At 38.6% G+C, this 27,995-nt stretch overlaps 2 protein-coding genes across 2 annotated transcripts in view; both read left to right on the forward strand.

Moving 5' to 3' along the window:
• LOC106092445 (phospholipase B1, membrane-associated-like) overlaps positions 1–17,636 on the forward strand; it is a 171,654-nt gene extending 154,018 nt beyond the window's left edge. Inside the window, exon 4 of the mRNA XM_059365659.1 lies at positions 16,265–17,636. Coding sequence (XP_059221642.1) covers positions 16,265–17,636 — 1,372 coding nt within the window. The remainder of the gene's footprint in view (positions 1–16,264) is intronic.
• Positions 17,637–21,177: 3,541 nt separating this feature from the next.
• LOC106092443 (phospholipase B1, membrane-associated-like) lies at positions 21,178–22,482 on the forward strand. Its single transcript, XM_013259313.2, has one exon. The coding sequence runs from the start codon at positions 21,178–21,180 to the stop codon at positions 22,480–22,482; it is 1,305 nt and encodes a 434-aa protein (XP_013114767.2).
• The last annotated feature ends 5,513 nt before the right edge of the window (positions 22,483–27,995 follow it).

Raw genomic sequence — 27,995 nt, forward strand, 5'->3', positions numbered from 1 at the left:
GCATTTGTTGTCTGATTTTGTACAAATTTGGGACAGTGAGTTATGTAAAATCCTTATTTGATTTGACCAAGATCGGTTCAGATTTGAAATAGCTGCCATACAGACCGATCTCTTGATTTAAGGTCTTGGTTCCATAATAGGCGCATTTATTGTTAAATTTCGTATACATTTGGTACAGCGAGTTGTGTTAGGCCCTTCGACATCCGTACCGATTATAGTCAAGATCGGGTTATATGTGGATATAGCTATCATATATACCGTTCTATAAATTTATGTTCTTCAAACCATAACAGCTGATATTTGGCTCTTCGACATTCGAGTTCAATATGTTTCAGATCAGTCTATGTTTGAATAAAGCTGTCACATACATATGCCGATCGCGAAATTTAAGTTCTAAGGCCCATAAAAATTTAATTTTTTAACCAAAGAATTTGGTACAATAAGTTGTGATAGACTCTTTTATAGCCATTCTGAATAAGGTGAAGATCAGACTGTATTTACATATGGCTGCTATGGTTCCATAGATGATGAATTTTTCTCTGTATTATGACGAAAGGTTGTTAATATATATTGGGTTGCCCAAAAAGTAATTGCGGATTTTTTAAAAGAAAGTAAATGCATTTTTAATAAAACTTAGAATGAACTTTAATCAAATATACTTTTTTACACTTTTTTTCTAAAGCAAGCTAAAAGTAACAGCTGATAACTGACACAAGAAAGAATGCAATTACAGAGTCACAAGCTGTGAAAAAATTTTTCAACGCCGACTATATGAAAAATCCGCAATTACTTCTTTCTTCTGTCAGTTATCAGCTGTTACTTTTAGCTTGCTTTAGAAAAAAGTGTAAAAAAAATATATTTGATTAAAGTTCATTCTAAGATCTATTAAAAATGCATTTACTTTCTTTTAAAAAATCCGCAATTACTATTTGGGCAACCCAAAAATATCGCCAATCCGTTTGCAACACCTCGAAATATTGATCTAAGACCCTATAAAGTGCATATATTCTTGATCTTCTCGACATTTAAAGTTGATCACGTCATGGCCGTACGTCTGTCCGTCCGGCCGTCTGTCAAAAGCTAGCTTACTTTCGAAGGAATCAAGATAGCCGCTTGACATTTTTCCGAATACTTCTTACCTATTTAAGTCTGTTGGGATTATAAATGGGCCACATCAGCTCATGTTTAGATATAGTTCCCAGAAACACCGTTTTGCTGATTAAGTTTCTAGAGCCTCTAGATGTCGCAATTATTATCCGATTTGTCTGAAATTTTGCAAGTAATGTTTTGTTAGGACTTTTAATAATCCTGCCAGTTATGGTCCAAATAGATTTTTTCCTGATATAGCTGTTATATAAACCGATCTCCCGATTATACTTCTTGAGGTTCTTTGTGGCGCAATTTGTATTCCATTCGGATGAAATTTTTACAGTGACTTTTTCTATGGTTTCCAATATGCATGTCATGTATGGCCTGCATCTGTCTTAAGCCTGATATAGCTCCCATATAAACCGAACTTTCGGTTGCATTTCTTGAGCCCCTAGATGGCGCAGTTATTACCTGATTTGGCTGCAATGTTGTACAACAACTTCAAATATGACCTTCAAAAAACGAATCAAATTTGATCAAAATTTATTTATTACCTGATATAGCTCACATATGAACCGATCTCCCGATTTATTTCATGAGCACCTATAGGGCGCAATTCTTATCCAATTCGACTGAAATTTTGCACTATGGTCCCCAACATCCAAACCAAGTATGAACCAAATCGGTAGATAACCTGATATACTTCCAATAGCATAGCAATTCTTATCTATTATCTGTTGTTTGCTTATAAAGAGATACCGGGCAAAAAACTTGAAAAATGCGATCCATAATTATCCATAACTTAGAGTTTTTTTTTACTTTCAGTTTATTATAACTTAAATTTACTGAAATTTGGAATTTAAAATTCCAAGCCGGCAACCCTAGCATAGGTATGAAATTATCATCATCATAACAGAGTCATCATAAGATGACAATTGTTTTGGACGTGATCTCATCAGTTAATTGAAACTGTGATTTTTCAGTGGTGATGTCGGGAGTCCATCAAACGTGTCTTAAAACTAATGTCATATATGCGCCAATGACAATAATGTATTCCGGGGAAGGCGTATGGGATAAGGCAATAACAGGTTATCATAAGTTTATGAAAATCCTAAGTAAAGGAGAGAAATCTGGTAAGAAATATTTTGCATAGCACTTAAATTTTGAATTATTTATAAATTACTAGCCAAACCGGGCCCGCTCCGCTGCGCCTTCTTTAACTCTCTAATATCTTTTTTGGGTGGGGACACTTAGTCCTGAATGTGGATATCGAATTCGTGCCATTGTTGCCTATGACGCTGAACGGGTTCGTATCTTGGCGGGAACATCGGACAATGCGGTGTTTATCCCTTCTTAATGTTGGCAACATTTGCGAGGTACAATGCCATGCATGGTCATTCAAAAATTTTTCCCCAAAGAGGTGTCGCACTGCGGGACGCCGTTTGGACTCGGCTATAAAAAAAGGTCCCTTATCATTGAGTTTAAACTTCAATTGGAAAGCACTCACCTGGTGGTAATGTTCTTCCCTAGGGTAATGTTCTCATTCGTGGAGGGATGGCATTCAGACATTTCGACTCAAATATGGATATCAAATTCGTGCTGCACTTCCAAATCCCTCTAATTTGACCCCGTTAATATGAACCGTTTGTAGGGTGTTTTAGGATTGGGCTTGCCACCTGCACTTTGCATTGAAAATAGATATCAACTCCGTTCTTTATTCCCAACGGAATTGAAGTGCAGTTTAGGGGGTGCTTTAGGGAGTACCCCAAAACACCTGGCTCCAAAATTGGATATCAAATTCGTTTTTTACTGTCAAATAACTTTCATTTGAGTCCCATATTGTCATAATGGGTCAAATAATCCATTTGACGTATCTTTAGGAGGAAAAGCGTAAATGTCACATTTTTAATTGACTCCCAAATACCTTTCATTTGAGTCCCATATAGCCATGGTCGGCTATTATGCCCATTTGGGGGTATTTGGGGGTGGGCGATTTCCCATTATTTGGACCTAATGTTTTATGCCATATTTGTAATCTACTGCCTAATGCTTTTTATTTGAGTCCCATATTGACATGAACTTCGGATATATCTGTTTAGTTGATTTTTGGGTTGGGAGGGCCCTCAGGATACTTGAGCCCAAATTTTAATACCATTTTAATTTTCTGGTCTCCAATACCTTTCATTTGATACCCATATTGTGCCCATCGGACCACTTTCGGATATAAGTGGCATTTCTGGGTAAGGAGGAGGGCCCGACTCCTACCGATATTTAAAAATTATATAGCCCCTTCCAGACAAACGTACACATTCTATGAAAATTTTAAGAAATTCGGTTCAGCCAAGTATCATATAGCCATAATGGATTTGATGGCGTTTGCGAGGGGAGGGGTGACCTATACTATACTTCGATTTCATTTTGTATGCCATTTTCTCTTCAGTGCCTTTCATTTGATACTTGTATTGTCCCGATCGGTCCCCTTTTGATTTTGGATTGTCTTTGGCATAAGGGGGAGGGTTCGTCCCCCTTCCGATATCGAAAAATTATATAGCCGATGTTTCCCTCCAGACTAACCTACACAATATGCGAAAATTTCGAGAAAATCGGTTCTGCCGTTTTTCAGTCTATACGGAACAAACAAACCGAGTCCTATATATCCGTGATTAGTTAATGCGCCCTTTTTGGGCGTTTTAGGGCGAAGGAGGGCTGACCAAGCACGCTTACTTTTGAAGGAGTAAAGCTAGCAGTTTGAAATTTTACACAAATACTTCTTATAAGTGTAGGTCGATTGGGATTGTAAATGGACTATATCGGTTTACGTTTTGATATAACTGCCATATAAACCGATCTGGGGTCTTGACTTCTTGAGCCACTATGTGACGCAATTCTTATCCGATTTGGCGGAAATGTAGCATAAGATGTTTTGTAATGATTTTCAACGGATGTGCTTAGTTTGCTTGAAATCGGTCCATAATCTGTTATTGCTATCATATTGGGTTGCCCAAAAAGTAATTGCGGATTTTTTAAAAGAAAGTAAATGCATTTTTAATAAAACATAGAATGAACTTTAATCAAATATACTTTTTTACACTTTTTTCTAAAGCAAGCTAAAAGTAACAGTTGATAACTGACAGAAGAAAGAATGCAATTACAGAGTCACAAGCTGTGAAAAAATTTGTCAACGCCGACTATATGAAAAATCCGCAATTACTTTTTGGGCAACCCAATATACCGACCTGGGGATCTTGACTTCTTGAGCCTCTACAGAGATCAATTCCTATCCGATTTGGCTGAAATATATCATGACGTGTTTTGTTATGACTTCCAACAACTGTATTAAGAATGGTTCAAATCGGTTCATAACCTGATATAGCTGCCATATAAACCGATCTTGGGACTCGACTTCTTGAGCCTCTATAGGGCGCAATTCTCATCCAATTTGGCTGAAATTTAGCGGAAGGTGTTTTGTAATCATTTCCAACAACTGTGATTTAAATCGGTTTATAACCTGATAAATGATGTCAAAATTTGAACACATTTCGAACCGAACACTGATTTTGGTAATAAAATTCAATGATTTGCAAGCGTTGCTCGTTAGTAAGTCTATTCATGATGAAATGTCAAAGCATACTGAGCATCTTTCTCTTTGACACCATGTCTGAAATCCCACGTGATCTGTCAAATACTAATGCATGAAAATCCTAACCTCAAAAAAATCACCCTTTATAACTGTCATATAAACTGATCTGAGGTCTTGACTTCTTGAGCTTCTAGATGGCGTAATTATTATGCAATTTATCTGAAAATTTTTTACAACGGCTTCTTCTATGACCTTCAACATGCGTGTCAAATATGGTCTTAATCGGTCTATAGTCTTTTATAGCTCCAAAAATAAACCGATCTCCCTATTTATCTTCTTGAGCCCCTTAAGCGCGCATTTCTTATTCGAATTGGCTGAAACTTTTCATAATGACATCTCTTATGGCCATTAGCATTCAATTCAATTATGGTCCGAATCGGAACATATTTTGATATAGCTCCAATAGCAAAGCTATTTGTTTTTCCCTTGTTTGCGTAAAAAGTGATAACGGGAAAAAAATTTTACTAATGCGATCCGTGGAGGGTATATAAGATTCGGCCGGTCGAACTTATAACTATTTGGGAAGTAGTGATTAAGATATGGTTGCAATAGCCCCACTGTCCCTTAATGTAGTGTTAGTGGGCAAATTTGCATTGCAATTAATAAAATAATGGTCTGCTTAATAGAAACACAGTAAACTCACTCGAACAAAAGCTTTAATAAAGAATTTAAAATTTTTTTGACAAATTAAAACAAATATTGGTTTTGACTTGACTATTAGTGCAGGCTGTTCATTTGAATTGATTTACAATTTTTGATCACGTTTCGACGATTATCACATCGACTTCCGCATAAACAAACGGTCAGTCACATTGCAAATATTTATCAAACATAAAAATTATTTTAAAATAAATTGTTTATTTTTGAGTAATTTTTGCAGGTTCTAAGCAAATTATTTGATTTTTAGATTTATGACAGCGGTACGCTTTTAATTTGATGTTTGTTTGACTTCCAGCTAAGACGAGAAGCAGCTTTTTCAAGTCATTCCCTCATGATGATGGGTTATAGTGTGTTGTGTGGTTAGGCGACAAGTACGATCAGCACTAATGCTCATTTCCGTGATGAGTATTGTGCTAACAATTGTTTGTGCTTAAACGATAACCAGCGTCGATGGTTAAAGTGAATTTATTTTACGAGGATTAAATCGATCATATTGTAGAAACTCTAAATTTAAAGAGATTCTTCATTATTGAAGATATATAATTAAACTCAGAATATGTTTCTAATAATTTAAGTGATATGGTTCCAAATACCAAAGAAAACTGTAATAATTGGAGTTTAGGCGGCCTTCGAGTCGCAGAGTTTAGTCAGAAAGGTAAGAATGTGCTAAGTTCGGCGGGGCCGAATCTTATATACCCTCTCCCATTGATCTCGTATGTTAAAATCTTTGCATAGTTTCTCCTTATAGTCAGAAACTAAAAGCGCGTTAACTTCTGTCGGGCCGAATCTTAGACACCGTCCACCATGAATCGCGGGCAAAATATTCTTTCAATGACTATTTTAAATATACAGGACGTATAGCAAGTTATAGACCGATTTTGACCGTACTTTTCATAGCCGTTATAAGTAATAAACAAGTAAAAGCGCATTAAGTTCGGCAGGGCCGAATCTTATATACCCTCCATCATGGAATGCGTTTTACAATAAATTTGAATGACTTTTTATACCATGCACCACCACTGTGGTAAAGGGTATTATAGATTTGTGCATTTGTTTGCAACGCTAAGAAAGAGAAGAGCTAGACCATTGATAAGTATACCGATCGACTCAGAATCACTTTCTGATTCGATTTAGCCATGTCCATCTGTCCGTCTGTGAGTCCATGAAAACTTGTAATCAAAGTGCAGGTTGTATTTGTTGTCCAATTGTCACGAAATTTTGCACATGTCACTTTTTTGGCCTAAGAACAAACGCTATTGATTTTGAAAAAAATCGGTTTAGACTTAGATATATCTACCATATAATATATATGGCTGTAGAAGCCACAATTTTCGTCCGATCTTCCCAGAAATTGGCATGAGGTGCTTTATTTGACGTCTTCATATTTGTGCAAAATTTCATAAAAATCGGTTTAGATTTAGATATAGCTACCATATATATCGTTCATACGAGATGGTCTTTTAAGGCTGTAGAATCCACAATTTTCGCCCGATTTTAAATGAGACGTTTAAATTGACGTTCCAATGCAAATTGCAAATTTTGCCCATGAACATTCCACTAAGGAACAGGGCCAAACTTCTCACATATCAATGAGTGCAGTCCGATTCAAGTTTAAGCTCAATGACAAGGGGTCTCCTTTCTATAGCCGAGTCCGAACGGCGGTGCGACACCTCTTTGGAGAGAAGTTTTACATGGCATAGTACCTCACAAATGTCGCCAGCATTAGGAGGGGAAAACCACCGGCGAACAATTTTTTTTTTTTCTGATGGTCTCGCCAGGATTCGAATCCAGGCGTTCAGCGTCATAGGCGGACATGCTAACCTCTGCGCTACGGTGGCCTCCAATTGACCAATATACGTGCGCAAAATTTCATTAAAATCAGTCCTAATTTAGATATAGCTCCAATGTGTGTATTTCATCCGATATGGACTTTTATGGCAGTAAAAACCACAAATTTGGTCACATCTTAATGACACATACTGGGACGTCAATCTCTATTTGACGCTCCAGTATGTGTCATTAAAATTGACACAGGTTTCGATATATTGTAACTCTCATATCTTTCATCCGATATTGTCTTTTAAAGATGTGGAAATTCAAATCTTTTGTCCTATGGTAGGGAAATCTTACAAGGTTCTAAATTGCTATTTCAATTGGTATCCAAATTAAAGTCTGGCTAGATTTCGAGATAAGTTCTACATATAACAAGTACTACATGCACTAAGTGGTGTAGGGTATTATATAGTCGGCACCGCCCGACTTTTGCCTTTCCTTACTGGTTTAAAATGTTTAAGTGCTATATCAAGCTATCATTCGATAGGAGAAGAATAATTGCAGTCTCAAGAGGCTCAAAAATTCAAATTGGGAAATCGGTTTATATGGCAGCTATATCAGGTTAAAGATCAATTTGACCATACGGACATTTTTTCATTTCGCTCCTCAAAGACATATATCCGTAGCGAGGGCTTTGCTAAGCTTATAAGCAGACCGAGAAAGTGAAACATGAGTGTGCACCAGCATCGCAATCGGGCGAAAGTGCAAGATGCTCGAAGGGATCGAACTGACATTAAAGATCTCACAAAGAGCATAACACTGCTAATATGCTGAAGAAGAAAAAGAGCTCTCCGCTTTCAAGTACTCTGGGAAAACCAAGCCAGCTTTCCTGCAATGGTGACTCCTGCGGAGGTAGACAAAGTCGGAACAGGAACGAAGGAAGCGCGCTCGGCCCCTGAGTCTTCATGGAGGACTGTGACTTCCAAACTGAGGCCACAGCCATCACGGAGGGGGATGATGGTCGCTGAGAATGGTAAGGAGGGCGGCTCCTTACGCCAGAGTGGCAAGGAAGCACAACATAGATGAGCAGACTTATGCAGTTATCAATATCGGCCGTGCTTCCGGTAAGATTTCACCATATCATCGGTCCCAAGTGGATGATGTGATTAATGAGCGGTTTTTCGAATATGTGTAAAACTCTGCAGAGGGTCAACCCATAAAAATGATGAGCTGCGAGTATAGAGGAGATATTTTTATGCTGCGTTTTGCGTCGGTGGAATATATTGATACCGTCAAAAAGCTCGTCGGAAGTATCCAAGCCCCTTGGGAGGGCTTGGTGAAAAAATGGACATCCACCATCTCATAAAGGCGACGCTCTTCATCAAAGGATGGGGCAGTAAACTAGCGACGGAACGCTTGTTGGGATTCTTGGGCGAGCAAAACCAAGGTTCGGTCGCAGAGAAATGGCAGGTGTTCCACAGGCAGGAAATGGAGGAAGGAACTTTCCTTGTGGTTGGGAGAAAAGGCTGTCTTTTTCAAGATTGGGAAGACTAGGATAGGCAGAAATTCTCATTTTGAGACATAAGGCTGTGCAGTGGCAGGTGACTCAACTGCACCCAACAAACAGGGGACTGACAACGAGACAATCATGGCCTCTCTCAATATTGGAAAGACTAGGATAAGCAAAGATCCTAATACTAAAATATCAGGCAATGAAGTGGCGAGAGACCAAACACAGCCTAAAACAAGTAAAAGCGTGTTAAGTTCGGCCGGGCCGAATCTTATGTACCCTCCACCATGGGTCGCAATTGTCGAGTTCTTTTTCCGGCATTTCTTCTTAGGCAAAAAAGGAAAAAAAAAAAGATTTGCTCTGCTATTAGAGCGACATCAAGATATGGTCCGGTTTGGATCACAATTAAATTATATGTGTAAAATGTCAGCCAATTCGAATAAGAATTGAGCCCTTTGGGGTCTCTAGAAGTAAAATATAGAGATCGATTTATATGGGAGCTATATCAGACTATAGACCGATTCAGAACATAATAATAAACACGTATGTTGATGGTCATGAGAGGATCCGTCGTACAAAATTCCAGGCAAATCGGATAATAATTGCGCCCTCTAGAGGCTCAAGAAGTCAAGACCCAAAATCGGTTTATATGGCAGCTATATCAGGTTATAGACGGATTCGAGCCATACTTGGCACAGTTGTTGGATATCATAACAAAACACGTCGTGCAAAATTTCATCCCAATCGGATAAGAATTGCGCCCTCTAGAGGCTCAAGAAGTCAAGATTCAAGATCGGTTTATATGGAGCTATATCATAACATGGACCGATATGGCCCATTTACAATTCCAACCGACCTACACTAATAAAAAGTATTTGTGCAAAATTTCAAGCGGCCAGCTTTACTCCTTCAAAAGTTAGCGTGCTTTCGACAGCCAGCGAATGGACCGACGGACGGACATGGCTAGATCGACATAAAATGTCACGACCATCAAGAATATATATACTTTATGGGGTCTCAGACGAATATTTCGAGTAGTTACAAACAGAATGACGAAATTAGTATACCCCCATCCTATGGCGGAGGGTATAAAAAAATTCTGTGCAAAGTTTAAGCTCAATATCTCTATTTTTAAAGACTGTAGCGTGATTTCAACAGACAGACGGACGAACGGACATGGCTAGATCGTCTTAGATTCGGGCCCGCTCCGCTGCGCCTTCTTTTATTTTTTATGAAGCAAAATTTTCCTTGGAATATTTATTTTCGACAATTAAAGATCTTTTTGTGAAATACCATGCTACGAAAATAGTATATCGCTTGACTAACAGTTTAACAATATAAGTACGAATTTAAGTTTGGATGTTATTTGAGCCCCATATTGCTATGGTCACTAAAAAATTGCTGTTTGTGGGGTATTTTGGGTATCATTTCTGGCTCTACCCACAATACCTTTCATTTAAGCTCCCCATTGACATGGTCGGTAAATATGACCGATTTAGGCGTGTTTCGTGGATTGTAGTGGTCCCCCAAACACTAAGCCCTGAAAATATATCAGCAACGTGCTCTATTCTCATATATCTATATATCATTTATTTGAACCCCATATTGCCATTGGCCTCAAAATTGGATATCAAATTCGTTTTCTAATCTCATTTAAACTCCTTACTGCAAAACTCAGCAAATATATCCGGTTTGGGTATGGGCTTTAAAAATTATTAATATTTAGTTCCACTCAAGACCCAAATTATATTGGTGAGCAAATACGTCCTATTTGGGAGTTGTTATGGCGGTGGGACGTTCCCTAGACAGTTGGTTTCAGATACGTGGTCTACTCCCAAGTACCTTTAATTTGGGCCATATTTCAATAGTCGGCAAATATGACTGGCTTGGAAGGTGTTTTTTTTTTTTTTTTTTTTTTTTTGGGGGGGGGGGGGGTGTTTTGGCCTTGAAAATATATATAGGATTAGAGTTCTACTCAAAAAAAAAAAATTTTTCTAAATATGTGTTTGGTGGGTTTTAGGGTGGGACAGCCCCCCTAGGTACCCCATCCGAAATTTGGATACCAATGTTTTATTTTTAGGGTACTATATGAAAGCACACAAAATTTCGCTTAAATCGCACCACTCATCTCCGAGATTTGGCGTTTCTGAAAATAAGGGTAAGGGGGAGGGTCCGCCCCGCCTTCAGATATCAAAAAATTTAGTACCTCATTTTCTCCACGGGGTCATTATGCACCACCTGTGAATTTCAAGAAAATCGGTTCAGCCGTTTCTGAGTCTATAAGGAACACACATACATACAAACAAACAAACCTACAAACAAACACAAATTGATTTTTATACCCACCACCGAAGGATGGGGGTATATTCATTTTGTCATTCCGTTTGCAACACATCGAAATATCCATTTCCGACCCTATAAAGTATATATATTCTTGATCAGCGTAAAAATCTGAGACGATCTAGACATGTCCATCCATCTGTCCGTCTGTCTGTTGAAATCACGCTACAGTCTTTAAAAATAGAGATATTGAGCTGAAATTTTGCACGGATTCTTCTTTTGTCCATAAGCAGGTTAAGTTCGAAGATAGGCTATATCGGACTATATCTTGATATAGCCCCCAAATAGACCGATCCGCCGATTTAGGGTCTTAGGCCCATAAAAGCCACATTTATTATCCGATTTTGCTGAAATTTTTGATAGTGAGTTGTCTTAGATCCTTCGAAATCCTTCGTTAATTTGGCCCAGATCGGTCCAAATTTTGATATAGCTGCCATATAGACCGATCCTCCGATTTAGGGTCTTAGGCCCATAAAAGCCACATTTATTATCCGATTTTGCTGAAATTGGGAACAGTGAGTTACGTTGGGCCCTTCGACATCCTCCGTCATTTTGGCACGGATCGGTCCAAATTTGGATATAGCTGCCATATAGACCGATCCTCCGGTTAAGGGTCTTAGGCCCACAAAAGCCACATTTATTATCCAATTTTGATGAAATTCGGGACAGTGAATTGTGTAAGGCCCAGCAACATCCTTCATTTATTTGGCTCAAATCGGTCCAGATTTGGATATAGCTGCCATATAGATCGATCCTCCGATTTATGGTGTAAGGCCCATAAAAGCCACATTCATTATCCGATTTTGCTGAAATTTGGGACAGTGAGTTGTGTTAGGCCATTTGACATATTTCTTTAATTTGGTCCAGATCGGTTCAGATTAAGATATGGCTGCCATATAGACCGATTTCTTGATTTATGGTTTTGGGCCCATAAAATGCTCATTTATTGTCTGATGTCGCCGAAATTTGGAACAGTGAGTTAAGTTGAGCCCCTTGACATACTTCTGCAATATCGCACAGATCGGTCCAGATATAGAACAATCTCTCGGTTTTAGGTTTTGGGGTACTAAAAGGGTATTTATTGTCCGATGTCGCTGAAATTTCATACAGTGAATTGTGTTAGGCTCTTCGACATCCTTCTCCAATTTGGCCCAGGTCGGTCTAGATTTGGATGTAGCTGCCATATAGACCGATCCTTCGATTTAAGGTTTTGGGTCCATAAAAGGTGCATTTATTTTCCGAAGTCGCCGAAATTTGGGACAGTGAGTTAGGTTAAGCCCTTCGACATTCTTCTTCAATTTGGCTTAGATCGGTCCAGATTTGGATATAGCTGCCAATATTGACTGATCTCTCAATTTAGATTTCGCCGAAATTTGGGACAGTGAATTGTGTTAGGCTTTTCGACATCCGTGTCGTATATGGTTCCGATCGGTTTATTTTTAGATATAGCAACATAAAATACCAATATTTTTTTATACTTAATCGAACAATCACTTGTACTTATACGTATTTGGTCCAAATCGGAACATGTTTCGATATTGATGCTATGGGGCAAAAAGTTTGCCTTTTTCACCAGATTTCACATCACAATCCCATGGCAGCCGGTTTTACGTACCGGATTGACCCGATGGGATTCTCCATCGGCAAGGGCTGCCGCCTCAGTGTACAACACACTGCTACAACAACAACCAGATTTTTACGAAAGGTGATTTACATATATACCCGAGGTGGTGGGTATCCAAAGTTCGGCCCGGCCGAGCTTAACGTCTTTTTACTTGTTATATATAAGAAGAAGATAGGGTCGGAAATTGATATTTCGAAGTTTTGCAAACGGATTGACAAAATTAATATACCCCAAACCTTCGGTGCTGGTTATAAAACTAAAGATATGTTTTTTGCAAACTTGTTGTGTTTTCTTTGTTAGATTGACTAAGAAGACGCCATGGTATATCGATGGTGCAGGATATCCAAAGTTCGCTACGGCTAAGGTTTGCAATATCTCTGGTGCTCTCAAAAAAGTTAAGATTCTATGTCATACTGTTTAATTGTTCTGATTTTCTGCAAAGTTGCCTAGATGCGCGCGAATGCAGCATGCGGACCTTATTACACGTCATTAGCCAGTATGCTGATATTCCGTCGCATTCCAATGGAATTATGACTAAAATTAACATCTTGCTATAACAAAAATAAGAAGCGGCTACAGACATCCAACCCATGATACCACAATAATGACGCCCCAAGCAATATATTTTGTAGCTATTTGGAATTTTTTTTAGTATCTAAGCCGCTGCTATGCTTCTATCAAAATTGTCTGTAATTAATTTGTGTATTTCGCTTGAAACCATCTTTCGTAGTTCAAGTTCATGATCCATGGGTGACATTACTTTAAGCAAAGGCATAGTTGAAGGTTTACTGTTAATCTGACGATTATCATGGAGATCACATAGCTAAATTATTTACAAAAACTCTGTAAATGTTGCATTAAGAACGGCAGTAATCATTTGCATCTCTAGCTGAGTTTTAGTTGTTAGGAAAACTTGAACGAGTTAAGAACTTAGTATATTATAAAAATTGGAAGACGGAAGATTTAGAAGGAAAAGTACTAAACACACTGCGGCGATATATAAAAAGTGAGTGAACTCAAATATATTTCAAATATATTTTTTTAATAAAGAGAAAAAAAAAAGTAAAAAGGCTTTGAGTTCGGTCAGGTCGAACTTTGGATACCCAGGAATATATGTAAATCACCTTTTGTAAAAATCCGATGAAAAATGCATACCTTAGCAGCTATATCGAACTGTGTTCCGATTTGGACCAAATACCAATAAGTGGAAGTCCTTGCCCAAATGTGTATAACAAAATATTGGTCCTTTTTTAGTAGGTATATCTAAAAATAAACCGATCTGAAACATATACGACACGGATGTCGAAAAACCTAACATAAGTCAGTGAATCGGAATATAAATTTCAGTGAAATCGGAATATAAATGCGCCTTTTATGGGGCCAAGAATATTAATCGAGATATCGATCAACATTACATGGCAGCTATACCCCAATCTGGACATAAATTTCGGGGAATTCGGACAATAAATGGGCCTTTTATGTCCCCAAACCATTAAATCCAGAGACCGGTCTATATGGCAGCTATATCCAAATCTGGGCCGATCTTTGCCAAATTGAAGAAGGACGCCGAAGAGCCTAATACAAAATCGGACAATAAATGAGGCATTTATGGCCTCAAATCATAAAACCGAGAGATCTGTCTATATGGCAGCTATATCCAAATCTGGACCGATCTGTGCCATATTGCAGAAGTATGACGAAGGGCTTAACCTAACTCACTGTTGTAAATTTTGACATCGGACAATAAATGCGCCTTTTATAGGCCCAAAATCTTAAATCGAGAGATTGGTTTATATGACAGCTATATCCAAATCTGAACTGATCAGCGCCAAATTAAAAAAAGATGTCGAGAATACTAATGCAACTCACTGTCCCAAATTTCACCAAAATCGGATAGTAAATTTGGCTTTTTGGGCGTAAGATCCTAAATCGGAGGATCGGTCTATATGGCAGCTATATCCGAATCTGGACCGATCTGAGCCAAATTTACGAAGAATTTCGAACGGCTTAAGACAACTCACTGTCCCAAATTTCAGCAAAAGCGGATAATAAATGTGGCTTTTATGGGCCTAAGACCCAAAATCGGTGGATCGGTCTAAGAATTGCGCCCTCTAGTGGCTCAAGAAATCAAGACCTAAGATCGGATTATATGGCAGCTATACCAGGTTATGGACCTATTTAAACCATACTTGGCACAGTTGTTGGACATCATAACAAAACACGCCTTGCTAAATTTTATTCTAATCGGATAAGAATTGCGCCCTCTAGAGGCTCAAGAAGTCAAGATTCAAGATCGGTTTATATGGCAGCTATATCAGGTTATAGGCCGATTTGAACCTAACTTAGCGCAGTTTTTGGAAGTCATAGCGAAACACGTCGTGCAAAATTTAATTTCAATCGGATAAGAATTGTGCCCTCTGGTGGCTGATCGGTTTATACGGGACCTATATCAGGTTATGGACCGATTTTAACCATACTCGGCGCAGTTGTTGGATATCATAACAAAACACTTCGTGCAAAAATTTCATTTCAATCGGATAAGAATTGCGCCCTCTGGAACCTCAAGAAGTCAAGACCCAAGATCGGTTTATATGGAAGCTATATCAGGTTATAGACCGTATTAAACCGTGCTTGGCACAGTTGTTGGATATCATAACAAAATACTTCGTGCAAGATTTTATTCAAATCGGATAAGAATGGCGCCCTCTAATGGCTCAAGAAGTCAAGACCCAAGATCGGTTTTTATGGCAGCTATATCAAAACATGGACCGATATGGCCCATTTACAATCCCAACGATCTATACTAATAAGAGGTATTTGTCCAAAATTTCAAGCGGCTAGCTTTACTCCTTCGAATGTTAGCGTGCTTTCGACAGACAGACGGACGGACAGGCGGACGGACGGACAGACGGACGGACGGACGGATTGACATACGGACGCACATGGCTAGTTCGACTTAAAATGTCATGACGATCGAGAATATATTGGGTTGCCCAAAAAGTAATTGCGGATTTTTTAAAAGAAAGTAAATGCATTTTTAATAAAACTTAGAATGAACTTTAATGAAATATACTTTTTTTACACTTTTTTTCTAAAGCAAGCTAAAAGTAACAGCTGATAACTTACAGAAGAAAGAATGCAATTACAGAGTCACAAGCTGTGAAAAAAATTGTCAACGCCGACTATATGAAAAATCCGCAATTACTTTTTGGGCAACCCAATATGTACTTTATGGCTTCTCAGACGAATATTTCGAGTAGTTACAAACAGAATGACGAAATTAGTATACCCCCATCCTATGGTGGAGGGTATAAAAATCTTCAGCGGTAGTTATCCCCTCCCAGTGCTGGCGACATTTGTGAATTCTATACCATGTTAAAATTTCTCCACAAAGAGGTGTTGCACTACGTCGCGCCTTTCAGACTCCGCTATAAAAAGGAGGCCCCTTTTCATGGAGCTTAAAATTTGAATCGGGCAGCACTCAGTGATATGAAGAGAAGTATGCCCCAGTTTCTAAATGCAAAGTTCATTGGCAAATTAGCATTTGCAAGTTTTGTGAATAGGGCCGTTATTGTATATGGCTATTATAAATTAAGACCTAATGTATTTAATCTAATTTTCATTTCAGAAAACCTTTGCTTGAAGTCATATTTGCCACCACATCAAAGATGAAATCTAGTGCCATCCTTACTCAAGCCTTGCTACTGCTGCTTTTTTGCTCCATCTGTAAGGGAGGATTTAAGAATAGGAACCTCGATTACCTCTTGACAAAATCTGGGATTCGTAAGGCCGACTTCAACTTGAGGGCTGCTAATGATGGCAACATTCTGGTCACCAATTGGGATGATGGGGCTCGAAAATTGATTGTGCTGGCACGAAGGGCCTTTCTCAAATACTCTGACCACAAATGGCAACATTTGTATATTAACAATTGGAAGAGGGGTAAAATACAAAGGTCTCGTTTAGCTAGAGAATTTCCTTGCTCATTGAATGGTACCAAATCTGCTGAAATTCCCACGAATGTTAACTCTCTAAGACCAGGAGATATTGATGTAATAGCAGCTATAGGTGATTCCCTATCGGCAGGCAATGGCATGCTCTCTAAGACCTTTATTAACTTGCTGGCTGAATTTCGTGGCATGGCCTTTTCGGGTGGTGGCATGGCCGATTGGAGAAGCACCTTAACTTTACCAAATATCTTGAAAATGTTCAATCCCAACTTGTATGGCTTTGCTACGGCCAATGTTTTGGCAATAGATAGAGAGGCCCATTTCAATATCGCCGAGCCTATGATAATGTCACGTGATTTATTGTATCAAGTGCAGGTGTTCATACAACGCCTTAAGACAGATCCTCGAGTTGATATGAAAAGGCATTGGAAGCTATTGACCATCTTTGTGGGTAATTTGGATGTATGCTTTGAGCTTTGTCGCAACTCTGATTTATGGTCTAAACTAAGGCAACACGAAGTGGATTTGTTGGATGCCTTCACCTTGTTGCGAGATACCGTTCCCCGCCTAGTGGTGAATTTAATGCCTGCTCCCAATATGGTCACCACTTTGGGTCAAATGAGGAATGTGCCTTTGCCTTGTCAAGCCGTTCACAGCTTTGGTTGCCGCTGTGTCTTCAGTGAATCCTATAATGAAACTCATTTACGCCTGGCATCGGAGTATTTTACTCGTTGGCAGGCAATTGATGAATACGTGGCAGGTTTGCCTGCCTTTCAGACGGACGATTTTGCAATTCTCTACCAACCGTTGACCGCAAATGCTATTTTGCCCAGAATGGGGAATGGTGATATTGATTTGAGATTTTTTTCCAGCGATTGTTTTCACTTTAGCCAATTGGGTCATGCTGCTATGGCCAATGGCCTGTGGAATAATATGCTTCAAGCACCTGGACAAAAGGAGTCCGTCATCAGAGAACCATTTGATTGGTTTGTGTGTCCTACGGCGGAGAGACCCTTTATAGCAACATTAAAAAATAGTATTACATATTAAATAGTGAAAATAAAATAGTTTTTTACCTATTTAAATTGTTTTGATATTTGTTAGAGCCCCCTCTAATGACGAGGGTGCACTAATCTCTTAGTGAACGTGTTTATACTCAGGTATGGTAGATGAGTGTTGGATGTATTCATTAGGAGTAATGCTTGCAGAATTTAAATGTACTGCTTTAGAGGTATAATACCAGGTTTACTTAGCACATCCCCAAAATCGAACAAACTATCAGAATCGTTCAAATTTCCAAAATTCTATGACTTTCGAACTTAGTTGCCCAAAAAGTAATTGCGGATTTTTCATATAGTCGGCGTTGACAAATTTTTTCACAGCTTGTGACTCTGTAATTGCATTCTTTCTCCTGTCAGTTATCACGTGTTACTTTTAGTTTGCTTTAGAAAAAAAGTTTTAAAAAAAGTATATTTGATTAAAGTTCATTCTAAGTTTATTAAAAATGCATTTACTTTCTTTTAAAAAATCCGCAATTACTTTTTGGGCAACCCAATATAAAATTTATACTCTACACAAAAATCACTAATGTGACATTAAGTAACGGAGTGAAGACTCCACGTTAAGCATACCGGTCAACTCAGTATAACTTCCTGATTCAATTGATACCCTACATCACTACCGTGGTACGGGGTATTATAAGTTAGTGAATTAGTAACACCCTAAAAGAAAGAGAGATAGACCCATTGAAAAGTATACCGATCGACTCAGAATCACCTTCTGATTCGATTTAGCTATGTCCGTCTGTCTGTCTGTCTGTCTGTCATTCTGTCCATGTTAATTTGTGTACAAAGTACAGGTCGCAGTTTCCATCCGATCGTCTTCAAATTTGGAACAGGCATGTTTTTCAGTCTAGAGACGAAGCCTATTGAAATAAGAAAAAATCGGCTCAGATCTGGATATAGCTCCCATATATATGTTCGTCCGGTTTTCAGTAATAATGCAATAAAATGGTCATTTGTTAACCGATCCTCTCGAAATTTTGCAGAAGGATTTTTTAGCGATTGCCGACATAATTGGTGAATTCGATGGAAATCGGTTCAGATTTAGATATAGCTCTCATATATATTTGGTTGCCCAAAAAGTAATTGTGGATTTTTTAAAAGAAAGTAAATGCATCTTTAATAGAACTTAGAATGAACTTTAATCAAATATACATTTTTACACTTTTTTTCTAAAGCAAGCTAAAAGTAACAGCTGATAACTGACAGAAGAAAGAATGCAATTACAGAGTCACAAGGTGTAAAAAATTTGTCAACGCCGACTATATGAAAAATCCGCAATTACTTTTTGGGCAACCCAATATATATGTCCCGATTTTCTCTCCTAGAGCCACTGCAAGCACATTTATTGATCAATCTTGCCAAAATATTGCACAACGCTTTCCTCAATGACTACCACAATATATATAAAGAGTTTGGTCAAAATCGGTTCAAATTTAGATATAGCTCCCATATATATGTTCATCCGATGTGCAATAATATTGCAATATCGAAATTCGGCAGGAGGGATTTTCTCTTGACTCTCAATATTACTGGTGAATTTCATGGAAATCGGTTCAGATTTAGATATAGCTCTCTTATATATCGCCTGATTTTAACTTCTAGAGTCACTGCAAGCGCATTTATTGATACATCTTGTCAAAATTTTGCCAAACGCTTTCCTCGACGACTGACACAATATCTGAGGAGTTTGCTCGAAATCGGTTCAGATTAAAGTATAGCTCTCATATATATATGTTCGTCCGAGTGATCATGTGTGTTCCGATTCTGTCGAAATTTTGCAGGAAGGATTTTCTTATGAATCTCGAATTTCAAAGAAATCGGCACAGATTCAGAGAGGGCAATTGTAATCCGATTTGGCTGAAATTTGACGTGATGTGTTTGCTTGTGATTTCCAACAACTGTGCTAAGTATGGTTCCAATCGTGCCATAACCTGATATAGCTGTCATATAAACCGATCAGGTGTTTTGACTTCTTGTGCCGCTAGAGGGCGTAATTCCCATCCAATTTGGCTCAAATTTTGCACGACTTATTTCGTTATGACTTCCAATAACTGTGGCAAAATATGGTTTAAATCGGTCCATACCCTGATATAGGTGCCATTTAAACCGATCTTGATACTTGACTTCTTGAGTCAGTAGAGAGCGCAGGTCTTATCCTATTTGTTTGACATTTTTCAAGAAGTGTTTTGTTATGACTTCCAACAACTGTATCAAATTTGGTTTTAATTGATGTAACTCCAATATCATGGCAATTCTTTTCTTTTATCATAAGTTTGCCTAAAAAGAGATACCGGTAAAAGAACTCAACAAATCCGTTCCATGGTGAAGGGTATATAAGATTCGGCCTGTCCGAACTTAGCACGCTTTTACTTGTTTTTGTCACCACCTTGTGTGCTATTAGTGTTTCTGAATAAAGAAAACAAGTAAAAGCGTGCTAAGTTCGGCCGGGCCGAATCTTATATACCCTCTACCATGGGTCGCATTTGTCGAGTTCTTTACCAAGTATCTTCTTTTTGGGCCAACAAAGGATTAATGAAAATAATTGCTTTGCTATTGGAGCTATATCAACAAAACACGTCATGCAAAATTTAAGCCAAATCCGATAGGAATTGCGCCCTCTAAAGGCTCAAGAAGTCAAGACCCCAGATCGGTTTATATGACAGCTATACAGTGTTATGTACCGATTTCATCCATACTAAGCAATGTTGTCGGAAGTCATAACAAGACACCTCATGCAAAATTTCGGCAAAATCGGATAAGAATTGAGCCCTTATGTGGCTCAAGAATTCAAGATCCAAGATCGGTTTATATGACAGCTATATCAAAACATGAACCGATATGGCCCATATACAATTGCAACTGACCTACACTAAAAAGAAGTATTTGTGCAAAATTTCAAGGGGCTAGCTTTACTCCTTCGAAAGAAAGCGTGTTTTCGGCAGACAGACGGACGGGCATGTCTAAATCGAGTTAAAATGTCATGACGTTCAAGAATATATATCCTTTATGGGGTCTGACCGGAATTTTTCGAGGAGTTACAAACAGAATGATGAAATTAGTTTAACCCCATCCTGTGGTGGAGGGTATAAAAATCGTCCATAGAACAAAACATACGCAATACAAAGATGTAGGGTAGAAATTTGGTCTGGTCAAACCTAATTGCCATTTACTTTTATTTAATCTCAGAACTTATGTTATGCCTATGCTTTATTAGATGTAATTAAACATAATTGCCATTTTATGTTTCCAAGAACTTGAATCATAATCGGCAGCATCTTCCCAAAGCACTTAAACTACTAAGTGAGATGAATTTTTAGTTACCAAAATCATTTGAAGTGCTATAGTTGTGAAACATTTTAAGATTGCTAAAAAATATCGAGATAAAACTAAATATTAATATCTTACTCAAAAAAGGTTATACTGAAGCTACTAAGAACTAGGGTAGAAGTACTTCAATAAAAACCATTTTGTTTATCAACATAATATTCTCAATATACAAAATTTTTAGGAACAACTTTTTACACATCATGCTATGGTCAATAATCTTTACACTAAGTATTACCGCTATTAAAGCCCATCATCACAGGGACATTGATTATTTTATTCGAAAATCGGGCATACAGAAATCCACTTTCCGACTAAACGATGCTCACAATGGCCATTATCACTTTACTGATATAGATGACAATCGCGATCTATGGATATTCTGGCGACAAGTGATGCTGAAGCATATTACCCATGACAAAGCAAATCTATACAGAATGAGCCATGCGCATGGAAAAATGCAGACTCCGAAAAAATGGCAGGAGTTTCCATGCCCTTTAAATGGTACAAAATCCCAAGAAACCCCATCCCATATCCAAAAATTAAGACCTGGTGATATTGATGTGGTAGCGGCCATAGGTGATTCTCTTACAGCAGGAAATGGCATCATGTGGTGGCCCAGTCCCGTGGTTGTTATAGCAGAATTCCGTGCCATGTCATTTTCTGGAGGAGGAATAGAAGATTGGAGAACTATTTTGACTTTACCCAACATCTTAAAAGTCTTTAATCCCAATTTGTATGGTTTTGCCAGCGATCATGTTTTGGCCATGGAGAGAGCAGCTCATTTGAATGTGGCCGAGCCTATGATGTTGTCACGTGATCTCTTGTATCAGGTACAGGTTTTGATACAACGCATGAAACAAGATCCTCTTATAGATATGCAGCATCATTGGAAATTGCTAACCATATTTGTAGGTACCAATGATTTGTGCACCGAAATGTGTCACTATGAAAACATGTGGGACTTTCTGCAGCAGCACGAACAGGACATTTTAGAGGCTTTAAGAGAGCTAAAGCAAAATGTTCCTCGACTTTTGGTAAATCTGATACCAGCTCCCAATATGGTAAATCTAATACGAAACCTTAGAAATATTTCCGAATTTTGTGATCTTGCCTACAACTTCGCCTGTTCCTGTCTCATGAGCAAAACCTATGGGCCCGAGTATTTGCAGAGAGCTCAAGAGTTTATAATCCGTTGGCAAGCTATCGATGAGCATGTAGCTTCAAGAGCAGAATTTCATTCAAGCGATTTTGGTGTAAACTATCATTCTTTTATGGCCAATTTCACCATACCATTACAAACCAATGGTGATCTAGATATGCGATATTTCGGCAGAGATTGTTTTCATTTCAGCCAATTGGGTAATGCTGCAATGGCAAATATTCTGTGGAATCATATGTTAGAGACTGGCAATCCGAGGGAAACAGAATTCCGACCACCATTTCAAAAATTTGATTGTCCAACTTTGGAGCAACCTTATCTAGCAGTTCGGGGAAATATCTATTAAAAATTAATTCAAGTATATTTTGCAGAACAAATACAAATTATTTTGTACAAACTAAAGATTTATAGATACAGTTGAAAAAGTTCGGCCAGGTCGAATCTTATATACCCTCCACCATGTACCACTTTTGTAAATTCTTTGAATATCTTTTTTAATATATATATATCAGCTACATCAAGTTATTGACCGATTGTCGTGGCTGTTGGAAGTTATAGAAAAATATCACCTCCAAAATTTCAGGCAGTGTCAAATTGGGAGATAGGTTATATGGCAATTATGTCCACCGATTTATGCACAATTTTCACGAAATTGGATAAGAATTTTACCCTCTAGAAATATAAGAAGTTTAATCGGAAGAACGGTTTGTATGGCTATATCAGGTTATTGACTGATTTAGACCATACTTGTCACAGTTGTTGGACGCGATTCCTGAACGATATGTGCAAAATTGCCGCCATATTGGATTAGAATTTCGCCTTATAGGAGCTCAAGAAGTCTTATCGGCGATCGCCTTTTATGACAGCTATATAAGAGTATGAGCCGATTAAAACCATACTTAGCACAGTTGTTGGAAGTTGTACCAAATCGCTACGTGCAAAATTTCAACACAATCGGATAAGATTTTCGCCCTCTAGGAGCACAAGAAGTCTTATCAGGAGATCGGTTTATATGGCAGCTATACCAGGGTATGAATCGATTTAAACCATACTAGGCACAGTTGTTAGTTATACCAAAACACCACGAGCAAAATTGCAGCCAAATCGTATAAGAATTGCGCCTTCCAGAGGTTCAGGAACTTAAGACCCAAGATCGGTTTATATGGCAGCTATACCAAATCATGGACCGATTTGGCCCACTTACAATCCCGATGGACGGACGGACGTGGTTAGATCGACTTAAAATTTCGACACGATCAAGAATATATATATTTAATGGTGTCTTAGACTCATATTTCGAGGTGTTACAAACGGAATGACGAATATACCAACATTCTATGGTGGAGGGTATAAAATATGAAATTAGTATACCCCTTACTATGGTGGAGGGTATAAAAATCCAGTACGTAAAGATTTAAGTCGAATAAAGCAAGTAAAAGCGTGGCAAGTTCGGCCGGGACGAATCTTTAGAATACAGATTTTTTACAAAATAAGTTTTGTTGAAGGGCATAATTTTATACTACATACCAAACTTCTGTCAAACCAGCAAAATTTTAATCTTCTAGAAACCGAACAAGCATGATCGAGAGACAGGTTTATATGGCAGCTATATCAGGTTAAAGACTGATTTGTACCGTATTTGGCACAGTTGTTAAAAGTCATAAAGAACACCGCGTGCAAAATTTCAGTCAAATCGGATGAAAATTGAGGCTTCAAATCGGGAAATAAGGTTATATGGGAGCTATATCAGGTTCTTGACCGATTTGGAGCGTACTTGGCACAGTTGTTGGAAGTCATAACAGAGCATTATATGCCGAATCTGACAAAAATAACAGCTCCCAGGGGATCAAGAAGTCAAATCGGGAGATTGATTTTTGTAGGAGCTACTAGCTGGACCTGGCCCGCTTTCGGTGAAATACCTTGCTACGAAAATAGTATATCGCTTGACTAACAGTTTAACAATATAAGTGCCTTTATCTGAATCCCATATGAACTTTATTAATCTACGAATTTAAGTTTGGATGTAAGGTGTACTCCATTCTTACAATACTTTATTTCAGCCCGAAATTCTCATGATGTCTGATTTAGGGGTGTTTTCGGGTGTGAGGTGGTCCCCCAGACACTTGGCCCTGATAAAGTATCAGCATTGGGCTCTTCTCTCAAATACCATTTATTTAAACCCCATATTGCAATTGCTTTTGAGGGGAGTTTGCAGTATGAGGCGTCCTCGAAACATATGGTCCCAAGATTGGTTATTCAATTCGTTTTCTAATTTCAAATACCTTTCATTTGAGCCTCATATTGTCATGGTCGAAAAATTTTTACTCTTTGGGGGTGTTTTGGGGAAGAGGTGATGCCTAGAATTTATGGTCCTGCATTTGGATATCGAATTCGTTTTCTACTCCGAAATACCTTTATTTGAGCCCCATATTGCGATGGTCAGTAAAAAATTGCTGTAAGTGGAGTCTTTTGGGAAAGAAAATATTGTAGTTTCCGAAAGTGGGTATCAATTCTTGCTCATGCCCCCAATTCCTATCATTTAAGCCCCACATTGACATGGTCGGTAAATATGCCCGATTAAGGGGTGTTTTGGGGAGTGGGGTGGTCCCCCAAACACTATGTCCTGAAAAAATATCAGCAACGTGCTCTAATCTCATATATTTGAACCCCATATTGCCATTGGCCTCAAAATTGGATATTAAATTAGTTTTCTAATCTTAAATACTATTCCCTTAAAACCCTTATTGAAAAAGCCACCAAATATGTCCGATTTGGGGTATTGGCCCTAAAAACTATGAATATGGAGCTCCACTGTCTTGAAGACAAAAATTGTCTTGGTGAGCAAATACGTCCTACTTGGGGGTTGTTATGGAGGTGAGACGTCCGCTAGACAGTAGGTCCCGATTGTTGATGTCAGATTCATGGTCTACTCCCAAATACCCTTCATTAGAGCTCCATTTTTCCATAGCCGTCAAACATGTCCGGTTTATTGGGTGTTTTCGGGGATAGGCGGCCACTCAATGATTTGGCTTGGAAAATATATATAGATTCTTGTTCTACTCTAAAATACCTCTTATTTGAGCCTCATATTGCAATGGTCAGCAAATACTTCCTATTTGGGTGGTGTTATGGGGGGTGGGGTGGCGCAATAGATACTTTTCCCGAACATTGATATCAGATTCGTGCTTTACTTCCAAAGACCTTTCATTTGAGCCCCATATTGCTTTGGTCGTAAATTTGTCTTCTTTTGGGTATGTTCTCGGGAATGGGCAGCCCCCCAAACACTTGGTTTCACATCTGGATATCAGATTCGTATTCTACACTCAAATGCCTTTTATTTAAGCCCCATATTGCCATCGTCAGTAAATAAGTGCTGTTTGGGGGGGTGTCTTGGGGAAGGAGTGGACCCCCAGAAACTTTCTTTCATTTGAGTTCCTTATTGCCATGGTCGGTAAATATGTCCGATTAAGGGGTGTTTTGAGGGTTGGGGTGGTCCCCCCCACACATGGTCCGACAATTGGATATCAAATACTTTTTTCTAATCCTAAGATCGCATATAAACCGATCTCCCGATTTTACTTCTTGGGCCCTTGCAAGCCGATTTTTTTGTCCGATTTGGCTGAAATTTTGCATCTAGTGTTTTGTTATAACTTCCACCAAGTGTGCCAAATACGGTCTAAATCGGTCTATAATCTGATATAGCTCTCATATAAGCCGATCTACTAATTTGACTTCTTGAGGCCTTACCGCAATTTTTGTCCGATTTGGATGAAATTTTGCACATAGAGTTCCTTTAAGACTTCCAACAACTGTGCCTAGCACGGTTCAAATCGGGTTATAACCTGATATAGCTCCCATAGAAACCGATCTCCCGATTTAACTTATTGAGTCCTTACAAGCCGCAATTTTTCTCCGATTTGGCTGAAATTTTGAAAGAGGATTTCCGTTACGACTTCCAAACATTGTGCCAAATACGGTCCAAATCAGTTAATAACCTGATATAGCTCCCATAAAATCCGGTCTCTCGATCATCCTTGTTTGGTTCCTAGAAGCTTTAATATTTGGCGGCTTGACAGAAGTTTGTTATGTAGAATAAGATTATGCACTTCAACTACATTTATTTAGAATAAATTTTTAGCGGAATCCATAGTGGTGAGTTCCCAAAGTTCGGCCCAGCCGAACTTAGCACGCTATCACTTGTTAGTATTTAGATTACTTGCTTAGGTGTATGCCCATAGTGGCATGGAGTGGATTTTTATCCGCACCCTCTTTTCAATCTAACAAAACCTAGCACAACTCGCTGTGCTGGAGCGAATCCAGGTACTTAGTACTCTCCAATGTCTTCTCGTCGCATTAATGGAACAGTGGCTCGAAAGGTGCTTGACCATTGTCGCATACCCTGCAGAAATATGCTTCTCACTGCAGCCAGCGCGTACCATGCGATTTTTATACCCTCCACAATAGGATGGGGGTATACTAATTTCGTCATTCTATTTCCTCGAAATATACCTCTGAGACCCCATAATGTTGATATATTCTTGATCGTCATGTCATTTTAAGTCGATCTAGCCATGTCCATCCGTCCGTTTGTCCGTCGAAAGCACGCAAACTTTCGAAGGAATAAAGCTAGCAGCTTGAAATTTCGCACGAATACTTTTTTTAGTATAGGTCGGATTGGATTGTGAATGGGCCATGTCGGTCCATGTTTTGAAATAGCTGTCATATAAACCAATTTGGATCTTGATTTCTTGAGCCACTAGAGGGCGCGATTCATATCCGATTTGGCTGAAATTTACCATGAAGTGTTTTCTTATGATTTCCAACAACTGTGCTCAGTATGGTTGAAATCGGTTCATAACCTGAAAAAGCTGTCATATGAACCGATCTGGGGTCTTGACTTCTTCAGCCTCTAGAGGGCGCAATTCTTATCCAAGTTGGCTAAACTTTTGAATGAAGTGTTTTCTTATGACTTCCAACAACTGTATCTAATATGGTTTAAATCGGTTCCTAACCTGATATAGCCGCCATATAAACCGATTTGGGGTCTTGACTTCTTGAACTACTGGAGGGCGCAGTTCTTATCCGATTTGGCTGAAATTTTGCATGAAGTGTTTTCTTATGACTTCCAACAACTGTACCTAATATGGTTCAAATCGGTCCATAACCAGATATAGCTGCCATATAAACCGATCTGGGGTCTTGACTTCTTCAGCCCCTAGAGGGCGCAATTCTTATCCGATTTGGCTAAAATTTTGCATGAAGTTTTGTAATGACTTTCAACAAGTATGCTAAGTATGGTTGAAATCGGTCCATATAGTTGTCATATAAACCGATCTAGGGTCTTGACTTCTTGAGCCACTAGAGAGCACAATTCTTATTCGATTTGTTTGAAATTTTGTACAACGACTTCCTCATGACCTTCAACATACATGTCAGTTATAGTCTGAAACCGATCGTCCTATTTTGTTTCTTAAGCCCCTAAAGGGCGCAATTTTTATTCGAATTTGCTTAAATTTTACACAATGACTTCTACTATGGTCTCCAACATTCACTTCAATTATGGTCCGAATGCGACGATGACTTGATATTATAGCTCCAATATCATAGCAAATATTTCTTTTTATCATATGTTTGCCTTAAAAGAGATACCGGGAGAAGAACTCGACAAATGCGATCCATGGTGGAGGGTATATAAGATTCGGCCCGGTCGAACTTAGCACGCTTTTACTTGTTCTAAGTAGAGACTTTTCGATGACTAGGTTGGTAAGAAAGCACATCCCAATACACGTCACTGTTTAGGTTCAGTCGCGTTGAAGGCACCAAGAGACGAGGCACACCTTAGTGCTCTGCACACATCTT

The sequence above is a fragment of the Stomoxys calcitrans genome, chromosome 3 (genome assembly GCF_963082655.1).
Source record: "Stomoxys calcitrans chromosome 3, idStoCalc2.1, whole genome shotgun sequence".
Lineage (NCBI taxonomy): Eukaryota > Metazoa > Arthropoda > Insecta > Diptera > Muscidae > Stomoxys > Stomoxys calcitrans.

Bases quoted from the DNA above. Each gene is read 5' to 3' on its own strand.
- LOC106092443 (XM_013259313.2), top strand. From the start codon at position 21,178: ATGCTATGGTCAATAATCTTTACACTAAGTATTACCGCTATTAAAGCC.